The sequence below is a fragment of the Pimephales promelas genome, chromosome 11, assembly GCF_988280905.1.
Source record: "Pimephales promelas chromosome 11, fPimPro1.hap1.1, whole genome shotgun sequence".
Lineage (NCBI taxonomy): Eukaryota > Metazoa > Chordata > Actinopteri > Cypriniformes > Leuciscidae > Pimephales > Pimephales promelas.
Genome location: NC_142779.1, coordinates 14,454,564 through 14,475,401, shown reverse-complemented (window position 1 = coordinate 14,475,401; position 20,838 = coordinate 14,454,564). Strand labels below are relative to the sequence as shown.

General features: G+C 39.0%; 2 protein-coding genes across 11 annotated transcripts in view; both read left to right on the top strand.

Annotated features, from left to right (window-relative positions):
- The window catches only part of LOC120479474 (uncharacterized), a 372,503-nt gene that overhangs the window by 133,814 nt on the left and 217,851 nt on the right, over positions 1-20,838 (top strand). The gene's annotated exons all lie outside the window — the stretch shown is intronic.
- On the top strand, positions 12,395-15,814 carry LOC148977153 (uncharacterized). Its single transcript, XM_089117032.1, has one exon. The coding sequence runs from the start codon at positions 12,756-12,758 to the stop codon at positions 14,868-14,870; it is 2,115 nt and encodes a 704-aa protein (XP_088973158.1). The 5' UTR covers positions 12,395-12,755; the 3' UTR covers positions 14,871-15,814.

The window sequence follows — 20,838 nt, the reverse complement described above, 5'->3', positions numbered from 1 at the left end:
GTGTGTGTATGTCACCGACTATCATCTCTTAAATGCTTTTCTTGTTTGACTTCCCATCCTGTAAAATTGTATCCTGTTGAGTTATCTGAACCTTTTCTTCACTTTCTTTGATGTGGATCATATATGGGGGAAGTTAAAATAAGTCACTCACTTTAGTATACACTTCAAGTCAAGGTTTATTAAAGCAACATATATATTTCATTGGATTCAGTCACTCGCCCAAGAGAGGCTGACGCTCATATTTACCTTTATGAAGATTAGAAGAGGACATCAATGCCTCTGCTCGGCTTTGGAGTTGTTTGTTTCCTGTATTGGCGAGGAGCACTTTGAAGAAACGGGGGTTGGAAGCATCTGACTGTCATTAGTTTTTTTGTTTGTTTTTTTTTCGTTTGTAGTTTTTTTATTGTTGGGGTAATAATATTATAAGTTTGTTTCTCCCCATTTCTGTAGTTGCAGTGACAGATTTATCTCATACATCTATTCAGAAAGTACACTGAAAAAAAAGTTGCTGCCTTTAGTTTTTAAGTACAATCAACTTGGATGTTTTAAGTAATTTCAACTCAAAGTACATTAAACTGACTTCTAAAAGTGAGCTAAATCTTGTATAACATAAAAGAAGAACATTGCTTAACTTATGTTGATAAGCAATGTAAAAAAAACATGTTATAACTTATTGATCATATTTTTTTACAGTATACTTTTCTTTTTTTTGCAAAATTAGCAGGAGCCTTTCAAAAAGTATATCATTGGCAATAATTTTGTAATCATAGTATAACATTCATTGCACAAAATTGTGCGGGTGAAATACTAGCCAATGCTTCAGTCACATTATGGCAAAATCAACGTATAAGCCCCTTTAAAGAATTTATGAAATTTTAATAAGCAGTGTCACATTTGAACTAATCATACACTGAAAAGCCGCACACAAAGCCTTTTCACTGTTTAGTTTCAAAATGTACATGTTAATAGTGCTGCAAAAGCCACTAGGAAATATAGTCTTCCTTATGGATGTTATTTTTCCCATTTGTTATGTGCTTTATGTAAACTAAGTAATACACCAACAATTGTCTGCATAGCTTGACAATATTGAAACAATTGTACCTAAATTCCCAGACTAATAAAAAACAGATTACAGTTCGCAGGCACATGGAGATCGGTGTTAAATCATTATGGTTTCAAACGCTGGGTCATGCTGATTTCCATAATGCATAATCTCGCCACATGTCGGCCTGTGGCTTCTGTCGAGGGAGGACACTGGCTCATATGTGTCCTTCCCCTCCCCCTAATGAAGCTGTGCTCTGTCTGGGCCTCTTATGAGAAAACAGCAGCTCCGGCCACCCTGCTTTTTCTCGTCTGTCTAGATTACCAAGATCACAATCTCTACATGCAGCCAATTACATATATGGAAATTGAAAAGATGAAGAACTGAGCAAAGCAGGAATTGGCTTCCAAGAGAAAAAAATGGCGTGGCAAAAGACAGGGGTCTGTCCTTGTTTCGATCTCTTTTCTTCCACCTGTCTCCTCCCATTTGTAATTTACTTGGTGACAATGCGGGCGAATTCTGTATCGCTATGCACTACTCGCACACTTTAAGTGAACACTGTAGGGCATTACTGTATCGTATGTGGAACGCCCTACAAAGTTTAGGTGTTGATTAAATGAGAAAAATGTACGGTGGAATATGATTTAGTCTTTCAGGAGGATGGATTTGGAATTTGGATATGAATTAAAAAACAATAATGATATAAACAATTTGATTTGATTTGATTTCATTGTGACTTTAAATTCAAAACTAGTACTTTTTGGCACTTTTTCATAAAAACAAAATTAGTGCAAAAGTACTGATTCACTATTTCTTCATGTAACAATATGTCAATATGTACGAGAGTGACTGATGGTTTAACATTCCAGGTTGGATAAATAGGTCAAGAAAGTTATTCCCAAGGACTAGCCTCTTATGGTCACTTGAACACAAACAGCAAAATTGTTTAATTGAAATGACCATTGCATGTACCCTGCGACTGCGATTCATGATGGCGTCCAGTTGCTCACTTTCTTTTGGAACAGCTCTTCAAATAGTATCTCCTTCCCACAGTGCCCTTCAGGTTCACAAAAAAAATGCCTGGATTCGCCCTAAATGTCTCTCTATCTTTTTCTCTCTCTCTACATTTTCTGCCTCTTCCCCTGTCTTGTAATTCTTTCTCCTCCTATTCTCATTCCTTGCTCTTTTCCTCTCACAGGTGTGAAAATAAATCTGTTTTGAAGTGTGAGACCTGGGATTTTTTTTTTTTCTGTCTCGCACTCAGACTTACTTTTTTCAACTTCCTTTGCTCACGTTCAGGGACGCTTTTTATTTACATTAGCCTGGCCGAAAGGCATTGTAGGAAGTTTTGAAACCAGGAGCGCCACAATGGCTTCTTTAAGCTGCCACCCAAAAGCCATTTGCAGTTGGGGCTAAGAGGATTTGTGACGCGTCTGTGTATCAGCCTCTTCAGAAATAACAGAGCCACTTTCCTCAAGCTTTGGACAAAAGTCAAGCACCACTAAGCAGAGAGAGAGGGAGAGAGAGAGAGAACATTTGGATAGAATATACATGTAAAAAAAGAAATATACCTTTTTGAAGTCCATCCTGCAGTTGTAAAACTGTTGTGTGAGGTTTTGGTGTAGCGTTGTGCTGGAACTGATCATGCCTTGAAGGTTCTGGATCATTTAAATGTTGGTAAGGTTGTAGGATCAGAAGATTCCCAGTGTCGACAAAAAACTGACCAGGCATGTTTCTCTCTCCTTCCATTTTAAATATCCCAGGCGTTCATCCAGGGTTTATTTTATATTGTCCACTCAGGTCTGTTTAGATCTAGATTTCTCCCTCTTCACATTCTACAATGTCCCTTTATTATGCAAATGCTGAGATTGACATCCTATTTTAGTTGCATCTTAGAGTGCCAAATTTCTGATTAGCTGCCACATTTAAATTTGACTTAATCTGGGTCAATTTGCAGAAGAGTTAAGATGCCAAAGCACTTTTCTTCCAAGCTTGTGGATATGAGTGCTTTGCGGCATAAGTAGCCTATTATTTTTTCTCTCTCACTTCCTTTCTCTTCCCATCCTTGTCTTCTTTTGTCTTCTTCCTTTTTAATGAGCGTATTATTTACAAACATAAATAAAGCTATAGCTGCATTTTACTCAATATAAATGAGTTAATGCAACATAATTATTCAACATTTGCAAACTTAATTTTATTGTGTTGAATCTACTTTTTTTAGGATTTGTGTTGGGACTACATGAACAAATTTTGTTGCATTATCTGAAACTGGGCAGGTCTTTAATTCCCAGCATTCTTAGCATGGGACTGGATTGGGAGAGTTTTTTTTCTTTTTTTTTCTTTTTTTTTTTTTTTTAAATTAAGCATTTTATGCTTTTGTGTAAAGATTTAATGTTTTGTTTTCTGTTGTGAAAAGTTTTTGGGATTTCAATTCTGCTTAAAAGGTAATTTAGGGTGATAACAGGTACATGAAAATTCTGCTTTTATCAATTGACCAGTTTTTTTTTGTGTGTGTGTTGCTCTACCCATATTTAAGGGATAATTCACAGCTAGCTGTGCATTAAACAATATTATTGTAAGAGGTGGAGGCGGAGAACCACCTGACGCGGAATGCATTCAAATTGTGCATTCATAATGCCCAGCTATATCCCGCTTTTACCATGGTCATTTGCCAGCATTGACAATTCGTAGCACAATATCTGACTAATATATATATATATATATATATATATATATATATATATTTATTTCCATCTGTTATGGCTCGTTAGATCTAACATTCTGCCTGCTTTAAATTAGAGAGACTGTAGTAAGATTGCATTTATTTGCATGAATATTATAGCATTTATTTGAATTCTTATCGATGGAGAGAGACAGAGTGACAGAGAGATGAGTTATGCATATGGTAATTGCCTGCATCTATGCAGGTCTCGTTCTACAAACAATGAATCTGTGAGATTAATTACTTCAAAAACAGCAATGTTACACCCTCGTTGCTGAGGCATATTGTAGCTAAACTATTTTATTAATTAAAGCTTCGGGGGAGCATCTAAATGCACATTAATTAGAATGGTTATTAAACTGACTGTAACTACCTCTGCAATGCATTTAACGGTTTTAATGTACACTTTTTCTGCCAATCAGATTTGGGTATTCAGACCATATTACATAATTTAGTTAAGCTAGAAATTAACCTGAAAGAGACATGACTTTTTTTTTATTTACTTAATTCAGTTAATGTATTATTCACTGCACAAGGTATTTAAATTAAGTATTGTTCATAATTGAATTAAGTTATATTATTATGTAATTAATATAATCCAAAGTACTGTGTAATCATTTAAACATAGAAATATGCTGTATTAGTATTTTTGTTGTTGTTGTTGTTGAGGTTAGAACTTGTGGTGTCTTAAACAGAAATTGTTTTGGCATCTAAATGAGCTGAAACATAAATTTACATTTGATTTTTAAAATGAACACCACAGTACTTCTGTGTTTAGTTCACCCTGTACTTGATGTCTCATTCCTTTAGTTCCGACTGAGTGTAGTTTTGCTGGATGGAGCTCATATCTGGAATGTGAATTTGTGTAGGAATGCCAGTATCGCAATAAAACTCTCTGACTCTGAAGGCCCAGAGCTCCAGGCCATGATATTAATCCTCATTTTCTCCATCCCTTCTTTTACTTGTGATTTCTCTCTCTCTCTCTCTCTCTCTCTCTCTCTCTCTCTCTCTCTCTCTTGCTCTCTCTCTTGCTCTCTCTCTCTCTCTCTCTCTCTCTTGCTCTCTCGCTTGTTCTCTCTCTCTCTCTCTCTCTCTCGCTTCTTTCTCTCTCGCTTCTTTCTCACTCTTGCTTACCCCAGCCGGTTACACAAACCAGATGGCTGTAGTGGCCCGAGCCATCGCGGCACTGACGTATGGACGGTCTGATCGAATTATTACAGTTCCTAGTTCATCACAGAACAGAGCCTGAAGTTTTCTTCCCTGATATTTCTGAGACAACTATACATATTGCATGAATGTTGATAGGCTTGGTACATGTGGGTGTTTATTTTTCACTGTCTGTTTGTTTATTTGTTGTTGTGTTTGCCGTCAAGATCACTTCAATGTTTTGGCTTGTTTTGTAGCATTTCTGTGCGTCTTTTAATTTTTTTCATCCGCTGTAGAATTCAAATTGTCCGTTCATGAAGTTAAAAGCTATGCTGAAAAGTATGCACATACAGTACCTTAGTTTTGTGTTTTGGCTAATTTGATTAGTCTTTTGAACATATCCTCTGATATTCCAAGGATAAAACAAACAGTTTCTGAACACAAATTGATATAGGCCTACACGATTCTGGATAAATTTAGTATGTATACACATATTTGAATGTTCGTTGTGCTCCTACTTATGAAAGGTTTAATAGACATTGCCGAATCATTGTCATTTAGGGAATAAGATTATGTGGGTGTTTAAATCTAGAGTGTGATCTATTAGCGATTAATGGTGCAGTTCTATGTCACAAAAATGAGTCCCTGCTATTTTTTAAACAGCAACCTTGTAGTAATCTAACCTTTTAGTTAAAATATACCAATGAGGTATAGATAGTTCTTGTTTAAATATATGCTAGTCCGGTTTAATTTTAGCCTAGAAATCTAGCGGCAGCAAAAATTATTTTGCAGCAAGCAACTCTCCGTTGGCATTCGAAGTGGAAAAACCAAACTCTGGTCAGGCCAATCACATCGTGTATAGAGTTGGTGGGCGGGCTTGAAGATTCACAATCTCATCATTTAATGTTGTTTTTAGTTTTTTTATTGTTTTTATTAATAATAATAATCATTAGTATTATGCATGTGATTTACACTTTTCATATACATTTTTTATACTTTTCATATATCATTCATAATCATTTATAATCTACATTTTTATGAATCAAACTTTTCTGAATTCTGTATGTGGAAGACTTTTAGAGTTTGGGGGACTTGGGGGGAAGTTGAGTGTATTATGTTTCTTTCCGTGGAGCAGAATATACATTTCAAGATTGATTGAGAGCAGATGTTTCTGGAACAGCTATATACTGTGTAAGTTCTTTGTTTGGACAGAGAGGGGAGAAATACGGAGAAGCAGAAGGACGATCTTTGCTGGTCCACTCTCTCTCCCTTATGTCTTATATAAATTGGTAAAATAAATAACATATATTGGCAGAATGACTGGTGTCTTTTCATTAAATTAAATAACAAGGGGAAACGAAGATTTTAAATCTACATTTTTGGCGTCACGAACAGGATCGCATACCCAGGCATTCGTCTCAATCATTACAGGTAAGACTTTTTTTCCTTTCTAAAAAGTTTTAAGTCTGCCTGATGATTAGAGACAGTGACTGAAATGCTGAAAAGAACTGTGTTATTTTAAGTACCAGTTGTTTTGCCAATGAATATGGGACATAAGGAAAAATTTGTATAAAATTAATCAAATTAAATAATCAAACTGAATTAGGCTTATTTAAGGTTCTCTGAAAAGTAAACCTCAGACAATATTTGAAATGCTGGGATAGAGATGGATCTTTTTTAGAAAAAAGACCATCTAGTCAGAAATTTGGAATTAGCTGTAAAACGGTTAAGCTAGTAAAATTTGCTCGGTTATAACTGCGACGTGGTTGGATAGTGGCGGGACTGTTTAAAGAAGGCAGAGTAATCCCTAAAACATCCAACACACCGAAGATTCGTTCTCAGAAGGAGACGAGGGAAGTTAACACGAGCGATACTTGATTGACCAAAGCGGTTAAATGTGGCGGGACTGTTTTAAAAATGATGGCAGAGTAATCCCTAAAACATTGTAACACGCTAGAGTTATACAAGTATAAAAGGCGCCCTTGTAACTAGCTAGGATCGTGGGCATTCTGAACCTGACCGTAAAGCTGTTCAAATATTTGAGGAGACTGATCCGAGTTAACTTTAAGGAAAAAATAAATACCAAAGAAATTAATCTGAGATAAAATCCAAAATATTTGGAAAGAGAAAAAAAAAAAGAAACCATTTTGAGTTTTAAAAAGAAAACTAAAATACTGAAAAGCATTAGAGTTAACTTTTCTTTAAATTTTTCTTTTGTTCTGTGAGTGAGGGAGAAAGAGAGTGAAGCAGCCCCTCCCTTCAGAATTGCCCTGTACCTTCACACACACACATCCAGTTGGTGAGGGAGAGAGGCAGGGAGCCCCACACACACATACTTAGACACACACACATAGGCTGCAGCTCTGAGCACATACACATACATATACAGACAGCCTGCAGCTCTGAGCACACACACAGACGCATCACATAGGCTGCAGTTTCTGAACATAGATGCACATACCGTTTAATTCACACACACACATAGGCACACATACATCCCTGCTGTTCTGAGTTAACAGACTGTTCTGAGTTGCACAGACTTTTAACACTTGAAGATGGCAGCAAGTGTCTGTACCAGCAGCACAATAGCTGAATGGTATCTTGAAAAGAAGAAGAACAAGAAACTAACTAAACTTTTGAAAAAAGGACTGGACATTAATGCATCTATGAATGAGCAGTTAAGCTGGTTCGAGTCCCAAAAAGACAAGATAAAATCAAAAGCATTTCCAATTTTAGCAGCTAATTGGATTGTGAAACAAGGTGGAATTTGTTGTGACTTACATGGAGGTCCGGTACCGCTTGTTGAAGTTATGAAGCCTCAGCTTGAAGCATACCACAAATTAAACAAAATCATGTCCATCACATGTCCAGAGAAGGAAAACACAACCAGTGATGATTTATTTGATCCAGATTGGACAAATATAATAACTGAAGCTGAAAGGAAATATTCACAAGCACCAGTGAAATCCGCGACAACAGTAACGCCTCCACCTTACAAACCAATTTATCCACCTTTGCCTGAACAATATACAAGTTCATCTAAACCTCTGACGCAGCCTCAAGCTTCAAGATCAAACGGAGGTCCAGTTGACAAAATGTATATTGCATCTGCACAAGCAGCTCCAATAATAACGAGATCTAAATCAGCCCAGCCAAGCAGAGACATGATGAGATGTACACCAATTCATAATTATGGATCTGACTGGGGTGATGAGACAAGAGATGATGACGTGATTACAATTGACAAAATCGGTCCTCAATTTTCTTCACCTGTGATTAAAAGGGAAGAGTTGCAACCTGAGATGATGACCGAAGAAAGACCGTTTACTCCGGGAGAACGACAAGCCATTCTCTCAGCCTTGCCTCCTCTGAAGAGACAAGATCCAAACACAGAGTTTTGGCGAGAATTAGACTCTCTGGTTGAAGCACATCAAATGACACTAAAAGACATTCACACCATTGTGAAAGCTAAAATCCCAAGAGACCGATGGGAACGCCTGCCAGCGTCGATAACAACAGCCCAATGGGTAGACTTGTGGGTTGATGGCCAAGGACGACCCCTGGGTCTTTGGCAAACATTAGATGTATTCCGAAAGGAAATCCAAGAAATCTTGGGAAGCGGTAAAATTCCATTCACATCAGTGACATTGATTAAGCAAAAGGATGATGAATCTCCAGACGAATATGCTCTGCGTAAGTGGAACACTTATGAGAGATGGGCTCTCTGCGCTAAGAAACAACCTGACAGAGATGATGTACAATTCACTGACACACTTGTGGATGGGTTTAGCTCTAAATACCAACAAGCGTTATCACTTGGAGTCAATCCAGGCGAAACATATGACCAAATTATGCAATGGGCTGGCCGTCTAGAGATGGCGATGAGATCAAACAAGGAAGAAGGAAACAAGACAAATCGAAAAGGAGTGGCGACAGCTCAATACAACATGGACACAAAGAATAAGATTGTTGTTTGCGGCAATTGTGGAAAGCGTGGCCACTCAAGAAAAGACTGCTGGGCTAAAGGTGGTGGAGCAGAAGGTCAAGGTCCATCATTTAAACAAGTCACTGCGAAAAATCATGATGAAACCTCTCAAGGAAAGACATGGACGGACGCACAAGTCCGTCAACTCATAGAGGGGATTATGCGTCCGCAATAGGAATCAGCGGCCCCCTGTATTAGTAAGAAAAGAGACAATCACCTTTTCATCAATGCATTAATAGGGGGCCACCCATGTGATATCCTGGTTGACACAGGAGCCTCAATTTCAATAACAGATCTGAACCTACCTACAACAGATGAAACTATGGAAGTTGAAGGAGTTGGAGGAGGTATCACAACATTTCATAAAAGTATCCAAGTTCCACTACAAATACATGAAGATGAAGTCGTATGGACATCTTTCTGGGTGGGACCGAATTCACAAGGAAGCCTCATTGGCATGGACATACTTCCATTGTTGAACATGATCATCTTCACTGACAGTCGTCAAATCGCTACAACAGCTGGGATAATACCACACGAAGATCGCACATGTAATTTGAGTTCAGTTGGTGCAGCAAAACCAATTATCAGAGACTGGACCAAAGACGGTGTGTGGGGTCTTCTGTGCAGTTTACATCCAGAAGTTTGGGCTAAACACAAATTTGATTGTGGCAAAGCCAACATTGACCCTGTTGTTATTGAAGGGCCGACACATGCCCCTCATAAACAATACCCTATCCGACCTGAAGCAAGACGAGCCGTGGAAGAGATAGTGGCAGACTTGGAAGCTGAAGGGATTATCAGACAAACTTCATCAACCACTAATAGTCCTGTCTGGCCTGTCAAGAAATCGGATAACTCATGGAGATTAACCATTGATTACACAAGACTCAACAGTGTAACACCAAAACCGCATCCTATTGTGGCCAATCCTGCCACCATTCTGAATGATATTCCAGGAGATGCTAAAATTTTCACAGTACTAGATGTACTGTCGGCTTTCTGGTCTATACCTATTGACGAAAAATCTCAAGAGAAACTTGCCTTCACAGTGGGTGCAAAACAGTATGTCTGGAACAGACTCCCACAAGGACTTAATATTTCTCCTGTGGTATTTCACAGAACTTTGGATCAGTTCTTAACGGAGCAAAAAGCTGAAATTGAGAGTTCAGGAAGTGTTTGCCTCCAATACGTGGATGACTTGTTAATTGCAAGCCCAGATGAAAACAGCCACATATTTGCTCTGAATATTGTCCTACAAGCCCTTAAGAAAGGAGGATTCAAAGTCAACCCCGACAAAGCACAGCTGGCCAAAACCAAGGTTATCTACTTGGGCCAAGAAATATCTGTCGAGGGAAGGAGACTGACAACAGAGCGTGTGGAGGCATTACGGCAACTTCCAAAACCTCTAACAGTTACAGGAATGAGGAAAGTGATGGGACTTTTCAACTATTGTCGTCAGTATATTCCTGATTTTGCCAGCATCACCAGCCCCCTCATTGACTTGTACAAGGGAGGAAAGCCTGGAATGGAACAGATAAACTGGACACCGGAAGCTGAGGAAGCATTTACTTCAATGAAAGAAAAACTGACTTCAGCCCCAGCCTTGGGACTTCCTGATGGACGATTGCCATTTCATTTGTGGACCAGGGTGGGGAATGAGACGTACTCAGCAGTACTGTGTCAAAAACCAGGTGATCGATACAGACCTGTTGGATACTTTTCCACAAAGATTCCTGTTACAATGATTGGTCAACCACGATGTATACAAGCTCTCGATGGTGCCACATGGGCAGTGGATGCTGTGGAAAATTTGATAGGAGCACAAACAATCATATTGCATACTCCACACAGTATAGTGACGTTGCTGAACAACACAAACATCAAGACCATTACTGATGCAAGGAGAGCAAAATGGGAAGCAACTTTGTTGAACAAGGATTTGAGAGTGGAAATCATCAGAGACACATCCCTTAACCCTGCAACAATGATGATCGAACCACACGAGGGAACACCACATGAGTGTGAAAAACAAGTAGAAGAAGAAAGTCTTGGTCCTGTTAATCCAACACCTCTTGAAAATCCAAACAAGGAGTTATGGGTCGATGGATCCAGTTACTATGTTGATGGAAAACGACATACTGGATGGGCTGTAGTGGAAGCTGATGGAAATGTCATGAAGAAAGGAGCTCTTTCTGGGCATTTTTCAGCACAAGTAGCTGAGCTCATAGCACTTGCAGAAGCTTTCGAATTATCGGAAGGACAACGAGTCAACATCTACACAGATAGTCGTTATGCTTTTGGAGTGGTCCATGACTACCTTGCCCTGTGGAAAAAACGTGGACTTATCACCAGCAATGGGAGCGAAATACAACATGCTTCCATAATTCGTCGTTTGATTGCAGCATGTCACCTACCCAGAGAAGCAGCCGTGATCAAAGTAAAATCACATCAATCTGACAAGTCCAAAGAAAGTCAAGGAAACACGGCAGCAGATGCAGCGGCCAGAGAAGCAGCACTACTTCCTCTTACTCCTGTTACCTTGGTACAGGAAAACACCGAAGATAATCCTGAGCTCCGCCTTCTGTCATATCAAACTGAGACAGATGAAGAGAAAGAACAATGGATAAAAGCGGGAGCGAAAGAGGATGATCAAGGTATCTGGAGAATTCCAACAGGACAAGTGGTGATGCCTATCGGAACAAGAAGGGAGCTAATGCAGCTGTATCATGGAAAAGTACATGCTGGAGCAAAAGCAATGAAAGCTCAAATCAGCGAGACGTGGTGGTGGCCACGAATGATGAGAGACATTGATGATTACTGTAGAAGATGCTTGATCTGTCTGAAAGCAAATGTTGGAAAATCTGTAAAGGTGCGGATGTCACATGCACCCAGACCAACAGGTCCATGGACACATCTCCAAATCGATTTCACAGGACCTTTGTCACCCAGTGGAGGGTACCAATACATTCTAGTAATCATGGACAGATTTACTAGATGGGTGGAAGCATTCCCAACAAAAACCTGCACTGCTGAAGCAGCCGCACGAGTGATGGTTGAACAAGTCTTTCCTCGCTGGGGTCTTCCATATGAACTTGATTCTGACAATGGAACTCACTTCACTGGAAAACTGATGAAGGAAGCAATGAAATTGATGGGGATTAAACAGAAGTTTCACGTCCCGTACAGACCTCAAAGTTCAGGCCTAGTGGAACGCATGAACAGATCGTTGAAAACCGCTCTTACCAAGGCCATTCTGCAAACTGGCCAAGGATGGCATAAGTTGTTACCCGCAATTTTGTGGAATCTGAGAGCAACCCCGAACAGAGTAACGGGACTGACTCCTTTTGAACTGATGACTGGAAGAGCAATGGTTCTGCCTCCTGATGCTCCGCCGCCTGCGGGAACAGGAGGAGACTCCACTTTGTTCCAAGAGAAGCTACGACGCTATCTTACAATGCTGGACAAAGCAATCAAAGACAATAATAAGATAGTGCGAGAAGCTCAACAGCAATGGGATGAAAAACATACCACTACTGACATTCCACACATTCCTGAGTTAGGCAGTTTTGTTATGGTCAAACGTATTCCCAGGAAAGGTTTAGAACCTAGGTGGGAGGGGCCATATGAGGTACTCTTAACAACAGATACAAGTGTCTGCCTAAAAGGGAAGGGTGTAGGAACAGATAGATGGTATCATTGGTCACAAGTTAAACCTTGCTTAGTGAATGAACAAAATGATGAAGGCTTAGGACCTGAGATTGAGCACTGTTCACTCATTAACTTTGGGAAAAAGGAGTGATGATTAATTATTTTTCTGCTTCCATTTCAGGAATCAATTCCATTGACATTGATTAGAGATGGTCGCAAGTTATTCTCGATACACAACGACAATGGTATGCTTGTTTTTAATTTTACTTGGCATTTACCAAGGAAGCCAAGCTTTATGGACTCCTCGAGTTCAAGAAATTACTCGGAATGCAACCCTGAAATCTGGCCAACGTTTTACCCTACCCTTTATTTCCAGATGGGGATTATGGGATTGGGTGCCACGTAATGATAAAGACCTTGCTAAATATCGAGTGGGCATCTACGGTGGATGTAACTTTCACCACCAATGTTACAAAAGCAGAGTAATTTGGCCGGTGAAAGATGGGGGGTATACCGGTAGTGCTCAAAGACGAGAAATTTGTTCAAAAGAACAATGTGAAATTGTGGGGTTAAACCTCATAACATCTACTGATGTGGAAATTAATTTCATTTTGAATCGTACCCACATGCTTACAATATGGGATTCATTAGCCCTAGGCTGTATCTATCCCATAGTGTTACCATGCGAGGGGTTTCTATGGGATGCTACCTCCAGGACAACTAGATTCAAGGGAAATTACATACGAGTTTGGCATTCGGAAGATGCGAATGAATATTGTGAGACTGAATTAGAAACTGGGGAAATTGGACGGTGTTTTTATCTTTCTGCGGGAAAGACAAACAAAGCTAAAACATGCCCAAGTACAACTATTGCACCAGCTCATGGTATATTGTTAGCAAAGGAAACCAAAACCTTGATAAACGAAGCTCATATGGTGCGACAACGCATTAATTATAACTTGATGTCTCTTCTTACTGTTTATGATCAGTCCTATTGTGGAAATTTCACAAAAATTAGGAGCTGGTTGGAAAAAGAAATTAAATATTATACCTCTAAGGATCCTCTTGGAAGTCGAAATCGTAAACCTCGAAGTATATGGGGAGACATAGCGGGGGTATTTGGCTCTGTCAATTCAATTAGTAATACTGCTCAGCTGAACCAATTAAGTGAGTATTCTCAGTGGGTGGGAACAATGACCGGCAAAGGACTTACTGAGACTCTTCAAGGTTCTCTACATATTATAGCAGCGGGTCAGCATCTTAATGACGCAGCGAGGGAATTGGCAGATGCATTAGTGAAATCGTCTAATTTTGAGACACATCGTGCAGCGTGTTTATTTTTGGCTCAGAATTTGAAGGATCAAATGGTAGAGGATATTCAGGTTATTCGAATGGGTCAAGTTCCTGAGCGAATAGCGGAATCTTTGTTATGGGTTTTTGGAAAACAACTTAATTTGACTTCTGCTAAACATGCTCCATTAGTTAAAATCGCAATCAATGAAGATTCGTTGTCAGGTTCTGGAACATTACCTTTGATTATGGTCTGGCCTCAATATGGGAAACGCAATATTATGACAGTTAGACGATTCCAATCAATGGGGGTTAGACAAGGAAATTCAGTAATTAGATTGGGAAGGAATGGATATTGGGCTGAAGGTGAAACACCAATGATTTCTACTACAGACTGTTGTATTGAGGAACATGAGTGGGTAATTTGCTCATGTTCTACAATGTTTAGTCTGTCTCTTAATGGATCTGCAGTTTGGGAAGTAGTTCCTTTAGATCAAGCCACAGGTGCATGGCAGGTGTCAGAAGCACAGTGGTGTATATTACATGACGGAATAAATGAAAATATGATATATGGAGGAAAGCTATGTCCAATTCCTTCTGATACATTTTGCGTTGAGATTCTCTATCCTCTTCAATTGGGTGGAATTCATGTTCCACATGTACAATTGTTGCAGTTAGATCCACAGTGGTGGAATAATGATTTGGTGGAAGAGAGGAATTATGAACTCTTTGAAATGGTCAAGAGAGTTAAAGCAAGCGTTAAGGCAGCTCAAGAGGAGGGAATTCAAGCAATGGGTCATGTTATCGTAGCGAATGGGGTAGCTAAATTGATGTCTGAGAGGAAATTAGCTCGAATTCCAGGGAATTTAACATGGTTGGAATGGATAGTTTTGACTATGGTAGGAGTTTTTGTGTTTCTGTTAGTAATAAAACTTATCATATATGTGATAAGAAAGAGAAGTACCAAACCTTTTAGATTGGTTATTACTAACAAAATGGATAGAACCGAGAATGGAAAATTCGGAGTGAGATAGGAGATTTTATACACTACACTACTTACAAAACACAACCTCACAAACAATGAACACCCGCTTACTGATTTACAACCCCAAGGGATAGGACCCTTTAACATCAACGTTTATTTTGATTTCTTATTTTGGCTCGGAACTGGAGGATTTAATTAGTTAACGAGTTAATTAATTAATGAGTCCAGGCACGGGCAGAAGACTTTTTTAGTTTTTCTTTTCTTAGATGATTGGGGTTCATTTTAAATGCTTACACATAGATGTTAAATAACACATAGCATACGGGGACATAACATGGGTTGGGTTTGTGTTTGTTATTTGTTTTCTTTTCTGTTTCAATTCTTTTGTCTTCTATGTCTATGTCTTGGTCTACTATTTCTCCTCACCACTATCACTTCAATAGGTTGGCCACCTGGAGATGATGGTGTGGAACTGACGGCCGTAGTTCCAGAGGAGGGACTGAAGATTCACAATCTCATCATTTAATGTTGTTTTTAGTTTTTTTATTGTTTTTATTAATAATAATAATCATTAGTATTATGCATGTGATTTACACTTTTCATATACATTTTTTATACTTTTCATATATCATTCATAATCATTTATAATCTACATTTTTATGAATCAAACTTTTCTGAATTCTGTATGTGGAAGACTTTTAGAGTTTGGGGGACTTGGGGGGAAGTTGAGTGTATTATGTTTCTTTCCGTGGAGCAGAATATACATTTCAAGATTGATTGAGAGCAGATGTTTCTGGAACAGCTATATACTGTGTAAGTTCTTTGTTTGGACAGAGAGGGGAGAAATACGGAGAAGCAGAAGGACGATCTTTGCTGGTCCACTCTCTCTCCCTTATGTCTTATATAAATTGGTAAAATAAATAACATATATTGGCAGAATGACTGGTGTCTTTTCATTAAATTAAATAACAAGGGGAAACGAAGATTTTAAATCTACAGGCTTAACACAATGACGGCAGAGTTGTGACGGTTCTGCGCCGTGATTTCCATAGGTGATTTCCCTGATACTTGAAAACAAACAAGGTGCAGCTGGCGAACAGCGGTCTTTCGATTCGGCTTTGGCCGCGACTCGGATGACTTGGAGTTAAGAGAATGTCACTTAAGTCGTTCTTAAAAAAGGAAGATGTGTTCAGAGTTTTGATGAACGAATACGGCAAAAGATTAATATATCCACTTGCTCCGTTGAAGGGAAAACCATGGGGAAAATTCATTCAGCCACAGCCATTCATTGCTCTGGTTGGTTAGCGCTATCCTATGGCATGCAGAGCGATATTGAAAGACAACCTTTTATCCCGCCCCCCGGATTTAGGTATGCCAATTGTGAGTTCCCAGACCTAACATCTTGATAGGTTTGGCTTGCCAGGCTAGTTTAATTTTGTTCATTTAAGTAAAATATGATGACACTGGAATTCTATTTGGAGTAGAAACTTCTCAAATTTGTTGTTTTTCAACCAACTTACTGTACTTCAGTTACTCATATCCATCGCCTATACTCATGTTGTGCATTTTGTTAGTGCATTCAGTGTCACACTTTATGATTACACTTTTTTGTATCACTCGTGTCTTCATCTCTGTCGTCCTCTTGCCCGATTCCTCTTTCCCCCCTTCCATATTGTGCTGCATCTCCCTGTCTCTGCAGGAACCACAGGGGATCTTGTTTATTTACTCTTTTCTTGGGAATCAAAGCTGTCGCAATCACACGCTGCCAAATTTATGGCACTCCCAAAACCCTCCTGTTCCCTTTTTGTGTCTTTCTTTCCCCAGACACTGCGGCCTCCCACTTCTATCACTGGGGGGATTTGCACAGCGAAGGGCCGATGGTCGAACGGGGCTCACCAGTCGCCGATAAAACATGCGGAAGTCGCGCATATGGAGTTTTTGTTGAGTGGAGCCGGTGACGGAGAATGAGCAGAAGTCCCGGCGGTGTTGATTTGTACTGTGGCAGAGACCCCCGTGCCTAATAAGACCTCAGTCTCTGCATAGTGTCTGACACCACCCTAATACAGCATATGGAAATGAGGCGTGCATATGGCTACAGCTAGGTGAGATCTGACCCCCGCTACATAAATCTGTGCAGCGGCAGCACAGTGAGGGAGGGTTGTAAATCAGTCTCTGTAGATACGAGAATATTGCGATGTGGAGGTAATGCACACAAAGGTGGTTCTTCGCTTGTATCTTTTATGTTTTGCAGTCCATCGTTTCCATTTGTTTTCACATTCTTATCTGAAATCCTATCATGAGACTGTAATAATGTGAGGATATGTGTGTGGTGGAGGGTGTGATAAAAAAGAAATATTTAGAATTTGTTTGCATTAGCCCTGGAATAGATGAATCACTATGTGCATTCTAGTGCGTGATAAGGGTGTTCACAGAGGGCCAAGTGTTGAGTTATTTGGGAGGGTCAGGATTTACCTACATTGAGGATAGTGAAAACCTGAAATCAGCATATTTGTGGGTTATCACAATGAAATCAGCTCAACAAATGTACTAAATAATCTAAAAAAAATACTAAAATGAGTTCTCCTATTGGTAATGCACTGAAAGGAAAATTCTTGAACAAGCAGAATTGAAAATGAACCTTTTTTTTTTTAAAGATAACTAAACACATTCTAGATATCTATTCTGAGTGATATATTCTGAATGCACTTTTTTCAGGGCTTCAACAACTTGAATTATTGGATGATGTTTTAAAACTGCAGTTCTATGGGTGACTTTCAGCAAAAATAAACAATTGTATTCTATACAAATTAAATTTTCCATTTCATTCAGGAAAAGTGGCAGATTCTTTAAAGTTGCCATGAAACAGAAGTAGCATCAGGTCTTTTCTTTTGTGCACATCGTAGTAGCCTTTTTTAAAAAAGAAAAAAAAATGTAGGGCGGTGACTTGGTTCTATAAACCAGGTTGTGGTGTAGATGTCAAAAATGAAGGCAGATGAATGTGAGTCTGCATTATGATTAAAATGCATGGATGAATCCCTCATAATAAGTTTAGGAACATGCATTAAGATATTTAGATGAGGTACATTTTCATTTCATGCCAACTTTAACAACAGGAAAATGCAAGAGTCTCATCATCTTTCGTAGTTTACGTTAAATTAAACCAGGATCAGTTCACATTTCAACACTGCTCTTTCTCCATCTCAATGTTTCTGTTACTAGAGTTCTATTTAAATTTTTATCCCTAGTTTCTATGAGTAGGTTTAGTTTTCAGAGGTAGCTCAGTATGAAAAAACATTATAGGATTGACAATAGTCCTGGGAAATCTCCATCATGCTAAAAAAAAGTATTCAGTTTTGTTTATGGAGGCTGTTGTCCCTTATGGTGCCCAGCCATCACAAGCAGTAGATATGTCAGAGCAAGACTGGTGTGTGTGTGTGTGTGTGTTGGGACGGGGCCGCCCTGCAGCCCTGACATTGTGTGAGCTCTGATAGCGATGTGCACCGGTGACCACTGATTCATCTGATGGCATCTGCCTCCAACGTGCCTACACACATTTTCACGTAGCTGCAGGGTCACAATCCTTGAATGTCAAAGATCTTTTAGCCTCTATTCCTTCCAAAATATCATGAATAATGTCAGCCTTCACATTGGAGAATGTCCAAAAGTCTAACAACTCGTCCTGACAGTCTCAAATCTATCACACACAGGCGCCAGCGTGACCTGTTACATAAATCAGAAGGGAAAGAGCAGGGCTGGACTCAGACATTGATACCATGTTGTCACAAATTCGTCAGTGACATTAGAATTTTTTTCTCTGCTTGGATATCTCATTTACAAAGAGTGTATAGAGACATGCTGAATTATTGGATTGGATTGGATTGGCTTGGATTGGCTGATACTAAACAGAAATGCATTTATTTTGTACCAATAACAAAAAGGAACAGGTCACATGATATGATGACTCAGAATGACAAATGAGTTTTGAACCTTCTATATGAATTTTCTCTCACTATTTATTTATTTTTTTTTAATTTTTTTTATCAGATTTGTTTTTAAAGTTTTCAGTTTTAATGTGGATTAATTTATGGATGTGCTTCTTCATACATCACTATAAAGGCCAAATGAAACAGATGGTCTCCCTCCCTTCCCCTCTTCTGCCGTGAATCGAGGAGAAAACGGTGCCACCCGCGGTATTGATATTCATCGGCGGACGAGAAAGGCGGTCTAATTCTCCACGTTGAGTAAAGGTTTAGGTGTTAGGCGTTTGTGTTGCTCCCTGATGGGTGCTTTTTGTAAGCGAGTGCCTCTCCTCATCCGTCGTGGTTAGAAGAGTTAATGGACTAAATGCGAGAGAGGAGATAGGAATTCTCCTATTTTCTGCTTCCTACTGTTTTTCCCATTGCTGGGCCGGGCTGTTAATTTAGGAGAGAACCAGATAAATTAGAGTCATGTGGTCATATGCGATATTTGTTTTTGCTACACAGCTGCAGGTACCCATAAAACGCTCTGAATTTATTTGATTTCGACGGAGGCCTCTCACTCTAATTTACCAATCTCGTTGTTTCTCTTCGCAAAACCAGAGCTGGCTAATTATTTTATCCCCTTAAAAATAAACGTGTTTCTGAATCTCTTGTGTGGGTAACAGCCTTTGCAAATAGACGAGAGCAGGTTTCTTGATTTTCTCTCTATTGCTGACAATTTTCCTTCTCCTGGTTAACTCCCTGTGAAAGCAATTTGCCCCATACTCAGGAAAGGTAATGAGCAGATGGTACCATTGTAAATGATGATGCGCTCATAATAAAGAGTTGATAAACACAGAATTACAACAGGGCGGTGGGCGCTAAACAGCACAGAGGTCTGCCGAGTGGCCTAGAACATTTCATGCTGCCCGTTGGCGCCCTGTGGCAGACCTGAAACTTCCATTCCCAGCGTTTGCTTTCTATGATGAGCTGTGGCCATGTTGAATTGGACATATCTTTGAAATTTTTGGTTTTTTGTTTTAATAAGAGCTGCAATGTGAATTGCAATGTGTAACCTAACCATTCATGGAAATTTTGACTTGTCTTGTTAAAATAAAAAAAATTAAAAAAAAATAAAAAAATGCCGGGAACAAACTTAATTTATGAAAACAGTTGGACATATGAAAATTGGGATTTTCTTTTTTCCTTCTTATTATACTGTAAAATTAATTACACAGTCTAAACTAACCATTTAAGTAACACTTAGACATATTATATGAAATGCAATCTATCCATCCATCTTTAACCTGAGCATTTATGAAAATTATTCGAGTTGACATGGAATCTGTGCAGTGTCAATCATGTGCACGTTACCCTCTGCTCACACTTTTCCTTATTCAGTATTAAACACATTATCCTGCTCTGTTAAACAACAGTATTAACTATGCTAAAACAAAGAGGTTAGTGAATCAAGAAAGATATATAATTTACAATATTCGAATCTTAAAGGTACAGTAACTTAGGGTGTTTAATTAAACGATTATACAGTCAATACTGAATTGCAACTGTTTTTGAAATAAGAAACCTTGACCAGCTTTATACGTGTGGAAATTGTAAAGAATATTATGTGTATAGTAACGCGAAACTGACATTCAGAGAGTGTTTGGGATTTGTTGCCCTCCAACAGATGATGTTTTAGCCACATAAATCGCAGAAGCTTATGAAGTGTAGTAATGTTTCATTTTTAGTGAACAGTATGCTGTAAACTTCAATGAGACCTGAAATGGCATTATACTTGGCTGCATCAATCACAGAGATGTTTTGGAGTAGTGTCGAATGATTCAGGGAGCGTGGGAGTTCTCATTAAGCCACTAGTTGTGTGTCACAACATATGAATTTCAGGGAGTTTGACATGGTATCAGCACCTTAGGTATATTTAGATATTTATATAAACAAGGAAATTGGGATATTTGCAGTGAATGTAGAAAGTGTATGAGCTCTCAGCGCAGACAGTTCGGTGAATGAAGAGTCATCGGAGATGATTAGAAAAATAATGGT